The 6,829-nt window shown below is 39.2% G+C and overlaps 2 protein-coding genes across 2 annotated transcripts in view; both read left to right on the top strand.

Moving 5' to 3' along the window:
* Positions 1-510, top strand: part of LOC102853550 (uncharacterized protein C4orf19-like) — a 2,913-nt gene extending 2,403 nt beyond the window's left edge. The window contains exon 2 of the mRNA XM_006884281.1: positions 499-510. Within this exon, the coding sequence (XP_006884343.1) occupies positions 499-510 (12 nt within the window). The remainder of the gene's footprint in view (positions 1-498) is intronic.
* TIGIT (T cell immunoreceptor with Ig and ITIM domains) overlaps positions 1-6,829 on the top strand; it is a 40,594-nt gene that overhangs the window by 24,619 nt on the left and 9,146 nt on the right. The window contains exon 3 of the mRNA XM_006884322.1: positions 632-735. Coding sequence (XP_006884384.1) covers positions 632-735 — 104 coding nt within the window. The remainder of the gene's footprint in view (positions 1-631; positions 736-6,829) is intronic.

Below are 6,829 nucleotides of genomic sequence, written 5' to 3'. Positions count from 1 at the left end.
TGTCCCTTTGTGATTTAATTTTTAATTTAATCTTTTCTGATGTGATCTTACGTGAAATTTAATGAAAGAAAACTTTTTACACTCTGTGTTCTTTTGGGTACTATTTCTTTTTAAATTCTTTTTAAATTGTTACCAAAAATTATTTTATCATGTGAATAGTGAGGGTGTTAAAAATAATCTGTGCTGGGTGTGAACTATACTGCGCATGCTCCTGACTGTGCGTCCGCGCGAACACTGACTTACATACTAAGTATGTGAGGGCCCTAGCTGACCCTCTGGTGTCTAAAGAGCTTGGCTCAGAGTCTCCAGTCCTGTGGCTAGAGGCAAAATGAAAAATCAAACAAAAACACCCACAAAAAAGCCTCGGTGCAATTGAATCAGAAATGACTCATAGCTGAACCTCCAACAGGTTTCCGAGGCTATAAATCACCGAGGAGGAGTCTCTGTTGGAGTCACTGGTAAATTTGATCTTCCAGAAAATTCTGTCCTTTATGTTAGCACGTGGACTAGACCCTATGGACTAGACCATCAGAGCTTAGGGTTGATCAATCCCTTTCTCTGTGCTATGAAGCTGGGCAATGACCTACCTGTGCCTGGCCTCTGTCACTCAACCAAGTTTCCTCTCTTTCAGTGGCCAAGCACAGCACCAGCTTCCAGATGCCCTGGCTTGGAGCTGTGGTCACAGCGGTGGTCATCTGCATAGCAGTTATTGGAGTGGTCACATTGGCTAGAAAGGTAATGGCTCTGGCTGCGTGTCTCTGCCATGGGCGTCCCTAACGTTCTCATTCTGAACCTTCTACATCTTGTTTTCTGTCCAGAGTGTCCCTGATACTCTCTCTATTTAACTGTTCCAAAGCCAGCGAGACAATTCCATCTTTGTCATCCAGAGACCCAGTTGGCTCTCCCTCATTGCTCTTTATGCCACTCTTAGTCTTTCTGCTTTTTTGAGGTCACCTAATATTCATCCTTTGTGAGCCTCTTTATTTGGGAGCTTTAGAAGGCTTGATCTGTGACTTCTCCATCATTCTGTCACCTACAAGTCCTAGTCCTAGTTCCTGCCTAACATGTAACCACTGTCCTGGTAGTCTGAATTATCTGTTGAGTTTAATGCGTCTCAGACATCAGTATGTGCCAGGGTGCTGGCTTCTCTGCTAGGGGCTGAGAGGTTCAGAAATTATCTCTCCAAATATTTAAGGTCTTAAAGGTACCTGCAAAGATCTATGAAGTCTCTGTTACTTTAGCTTAAATGTTCATATGGATGAGAAGTAGTGTGTTAGAGATTCTAACTAGAAAGTGGTTAGTGATGGCTGCACAATGTACAAATGTATTAATGTCACTGCATTGTACACTTAACACTATATATATACATATATATATATATATATATAAATTTTGTTTTTAGTTCCAGCACAAATGATAGGATTTTAGAAAAGTCTCTTCAGGATTCTTCCAGGTGTCTGTTTCATTATACTTAGAATGGGAATTAAAGTTTGGTTATCTCAGTACCACAGAGCTGTAGTGAATAGGTGGCATATTTGATGTGAAAAGCTATGTAAACATGAAGAAATATACCAATGTGCTTGTTCTCTCATAAGTTAGTAGCTACTAATTGGACTTTACATGACAACATTTAACAACAATAATGGATTGAATGGAATAAAATAATTTCCACTCCTTGCTTTGGTGCCTTCTACGAACCTTGCCAGCCAAGGTCACCCTAACTCAGGCCACCTCACATACATTCTCCTAAGCCATCTTCACCCTGAAACCTAGCCCCTCCTTCCTGGCTTCTTTTCCTTCAATTTTACTTCTGCTCAGTTAAAAACTAAACTTTGCAAACCTAATACAACGAATTCTGGTATTGTGTAGTTGGGGCTGTTTGTTATTATTCATACATGTGGATTTATATCTACCATCTTATGATTCTGATTTACTTTGCCTGTTTTTTGCTCTTAATTTTTTGCCTTCTTTCAAATTCAAATTCAAATGCAATAATTTTTTTATTGCTAAAAATATCTACCTATTTATCTTTTTTACACCTTCTTTATGTGATTTAAATTTGAGATTACATAAGAGATCTTGGCTAATTAAAGTCTAGTAAATCAATATTTTTATGATATCCTGCCTAAATCAAGAACTTGTAAACATATTAATTCTTTTATACTCTGTTTTCGACTTACTTCTATTATCATCATGAATTTTAGTTATAGATAGATAAGGAGCTCTGGTGACTTCGTGGGTCACTTCCAACCCAAATGCAGGCAGTTCAAAGCCACCAGCAGCTCTGCAAAAGAAATAAGGTAATCTCTTCGCATGAATTTTACAGCCTCTAAAACCCCTCTGGAATGCCAATTATTTGTTAGTTCCAACTTGATGGCACACAACACTAGCAACGAGATAGATAGATAGATAGATAGATAGATAGATAGATAGATAGATAGATTAGATAGATAGAAGATAGATAGATAGTTCAATTTATGCATAATTCCTGGTCTACCAGTTCTTCTTTGAAAACTTGCTTTGTTTCATGATTCAGAGCCCTGTTTCCTGGCTAATGAGGCAAGCATTGACATTTCTAACTTTGTTGACTTACACAGATGTGACCACTTTTTTTTTTATTATAATTTTTTATATTTTTATTTTACAGAGGTTTTGGATTTCCATTCATTCATTGCCGCAATTTTCTCCCTTCCCACCCCTCCCCACCAGCTCGCTTCCCCCTCCGAAGAGAGAAAAAAAAAAGAAAAAGAAAAAAAATTCCTTCATTAGTAGATGTGACCACTTTTACATCATCATTCATCAGATAAGGTTGACCACAGTGCTGGGAAACCAGCTGTCACTGGCATGTAGCTTAGGTTTTCAAGTAGTCCAGTGATCTAGAAAAATTTCATCTATGTCTTAGGTATCATGACAGATGTGACTGAGAGATGAATAACCTCTGGCAAGGTGAGGGGGATAGGTGAAGGCAGTGGGTGTGTTCTGAGTTGGGAAGGACAGGGCTCTAGAGACTGGTGAGCAGATGTCTTCCATTATCACCAATCTTCTGCAGTTCTGGTGGGAAAGACACAGGGTTCTTTAGGAACAACAGCAAATCTTCCTGCTAAGAACCCCAGACAAGTTCATTTTCATGCCAGTCACTTGAATTAGAGACACTGTCATCTTTATGTAAGGTTTTGAAAAGGAGGAAAGGGGTCAGGAAGAAAGGGTTCATTTGTTATCAAGTCCTGCTAGCTCCCCTTGCATATTTCACCCACCAACTCCATCGTCAACATTTCCATTACTTCCTGACTAGTTCAGGGCCTCTGAGTATTTTGCCAGTATTCTCATGTCTGTCGTCCTTAGTTTTTCTCTCTCCGTTCACTCAAATGCAGTTTCTGTTTGTATTAATCAAGGACCCAGCAGATTACATTTACTGCTCACCAACTGGGTAGATTGAAGATTGTTTAATAAAAAGATTTACAAAAATTGGGCAGGATATTGGGAACCATACAGGAGGCTATAGTGGCATGTCACAACTACCTCAAGGCCTTTAGGGGAGAAGGGAGAAGAGAAGGAATTATTGCCAGAACATAGAATTGGGCCTTGAAGAGTATAGTGACCTATGCCTAGGGATCACAGGCTTCCAGTGAGATCCTATGAAGAAGGCAATAAGGACATAAACACTGCCATATCATTCTCCTTCCCTCTGTTATCCTTCTGTTGTTTAACATTAGCTGAACTCAAACTAAAGCCTAAGGGTATGGACGCCCACTGATACTTCACCTAATTTACTAAGGCATCAGACAAGAGAGTGAAGATGAGGGGAGAATATAGGATGTATCCATCACCAATACTGTTCATGGACCTGAACAAGAGGGAAGCCTGCTTGGAGCCACTTATCTTACTATTTTTATCCCTATAATGTGAGGAGTCTATCAAGAGCTTATACCAACATATCACCTTGACCATCATCTAGGAACCTAGGGCTTAAGAATTCCTAAGTTGTGTGGTATATCAGTGAGTCGGAACTGACAGATAGTTGACCCTCCAGAGGGTTTTCAGAGGCAGTAATTGCACTGGAGGAGATTGACCATCTTTCTCCCATGGAGCAACTTGTGAATTCGAACCACGTACCTTCAGGAAGCAGAAGTAGCATCCACTTCCTAAACAACATGCCTCTGGAAACTCTATGAATTTTGAGAAATTATGATAGTTATAGAAGGCTTCAGGTTTTTTGCTCATTAGGGTCGCTATGAGTCATGCTCGACTCAACAGCAATTAACAACCTTCAGTATTGAGTGTAACTTCTTACCACTAGGCTAAGAATTCCCAAGGAATCAGCCTAATGTCACTTTTTGGGCTAGTGAAGGATTTTTCCCTGGGGCTAACCTCTTTAGATTATACCCCTGTGTTCATTCTTGAGCAAGGGATGGAATAGGATTGGATGAGGCATGTTGTTGTTGTTGTTGTGTTATGCAGATGACATGAGCTCATTTGCTGAAAGTAAAGAAGATTTGGTATTTAATGAAGAAAATCAAAGGCAGTTTTCAATATGAGTTATATCTCAAAATTAAGAAAACAAAACTCCTTACCAATGAACCAGTAGCTAACATCAAGATATACAGAGAAAAGACTGAAGTTGTCAATATTTCATTTTACTTGGATCTCCTATCAACATGTATGGTAGTGGTAGCCAAGAAATCAAAAGATTTGTTGCATTAGGGAAATCTGATATCAAGGACTTCTTTAAAGTGTTCAGGAGCAAAGAAAACATTATAAAGTCTAAGGTGCACCTAATGTAAGTCATGATATTTTCAGTTGCTTCCTATGCATCTAACAATTGTACAGTATTGTAGACCGAGGGTAAAGTAAATTTATAATTATTAATAATGAGACAGGCAGCCAGGAATGAGATAGAGCAGAGAGCATGAAAAACAGAGGGCCAGAAGTTCTGGACTGGAGACCCCCATTTCAGCTTCCCTGTATCGTTATTGAAAATTATCAGGAAGTAAATCACAAAGAGAATTCAATGCAAATGAAGCCAAGCTCTTTCTATTGAAAACCATCCCCTTGACTCAGGAGGGAGAGGTCAGCAAATACAATGCAAGAATCTGGTAAACCCTTAAGGATTGCCTTAGTTCCTGAGGGTGACTCTAGCTTGAATCATGCCTCCCCCACATCCTGAAATAGCATTCAGTTTATTACAGATATTTAGTATTGGCTTCCCATAGTACAGTGAACAGGGAAAGCCAAAGAATTGACACCTTTGAATTCTGGTGTTGGAGGAAAGTATGAATATATCATGGATGCCCAAAAGAACAAACAAGTCTATCTTGGAGAAAGTACAACCAGGTTGCTCTTCAGAGATTACTTTGGGCATGTTGTCAGTAGGGGCTAGTTTTTGGAAAAAGACACTGTGCGGGGGAAAGTAGAGGGTCATCAAAATATAGAAAGGCTCTCAAGAAGGTGGATTGACAAAGAGGGCTTGAGCATGGCTGAGATCATGGGAATGGTGCAGGATAGTGCAAGGTTTAGATCTGTTGTCCATGGAGTCTCTGTCCTAATCAATTCAATGACATTGAACAACAATGGTAAAATTTGGTTATGTCAGCTGAGATATCCATACCTAGACATGTGGGACACAAAAGGACATTTTCTTTTTCCTGTGCCAACATATTCAGGAATGACACCTGAAGAATTTTATTAAGTGTTCTTTACAGTCTGTACTCACAGAAATCTGAGAATGGTCAGACCGAAGGTCTCTGAGCAGGGTACCAACAGCATTCACTACAGATGCCAAGAACCCATTGCCTGCTTTGTTGAGGGACAAGGACTTTGGAATCAGACAGATCTGATTTGAGCCCTGGCTCCATCACTTGAGTGAATAGCTTGGTCATCTAATTTTTGTGAACTTCAGTTTCCTTGTATGAAAGATGAAAACATTTTTTGTGTGTGCTCCAATGATTAAGTTGTGGTAAAACTTGAGTAAAATTCTTCATGCAAAATACTTAGTATTTTTTTTTCCTTGCATTTATGAATAACTGCTAGAATTAGCAATCAGTTGTGGGCTGGAAGCCTCTTGTTTAAACCAGTTGGGACCTGGTGGGCCAGATTTGTGTTTAAAAGTAATTTGGGCCCTTGGCCCTCAGGCCTGGTATGAAGAGTGATTTGCTATTAGAGTTACAAACTAAATTGGCAGTTTATTATGATTGTGGAGAACATTGTTCTAATTGGTATAACACTTGTCTGTTGGTTTGCTGTACTTGTGGGGGGTTGCTGTGATACTGAAAGCTATAACACTGGTGTGTTAAATACCCTAAAGGTTACTTATGATGGGCAAGTTTTAGTAGAGCTCCCAGATAAGGACCAAATAGAAAGCAGGATTGACCATCCATTTCTTAAATATCAGGATTTTGAAAATACTGTGAACATTAGAAGAACCCAGACAGTTTTAGTAGTGTAGGGGTATAGCCCAGATTGGAAAATAGTTGAAATGAGAAAAAACAGTAACAGACATTGTTTAATAATTGGAATGTGGAATGTATATAGCTTAAATGTTGGAAAACTGGAAATCGTTAATAATTTAAATGGAACACATGAATGTTGGTATACTAGGTGTTAGGGAGATGAGATGAACAAACATTGGCCACTTTGGATTAGATCATCATATGGTACACTAGTCTGGAATTTTTTCAAGATACTATACTGAAATGTACTTTAGAGAGGTCCCTAACCACAGACTTTCCCATCGCAATACGTTTTTTGATTTCCTGGCTACTGGTGCCAAGAGTGTTGACCATGGAGCCGAGCAAACTGAAGCTGTGAAAAATCTCAATCTCTTCGCCATCCA

The sequence above is a fragment of the Elephantulus edwardii genome, unplaced genomic scaffold, assembly GCF_000299155.1.
Source record: "Elephantulus edwardii isolate Elephantulus edwardi_28Jun2011 unplaced genomic scaffold, EleEdw1.0 scaffold00032, whole genome shotgun sequence".
Lineage (NCBI taxonomy): Eukaryota > Metazoa > Chordata > Mammalia > Macroscelidea > Macroscelididae > Elephantulus > Elephantulus edwardii.
Note: the sequence above shows the minus strand (reverse complement) of the source record. Positions and strands in the feature narration are given on the sequence as shown.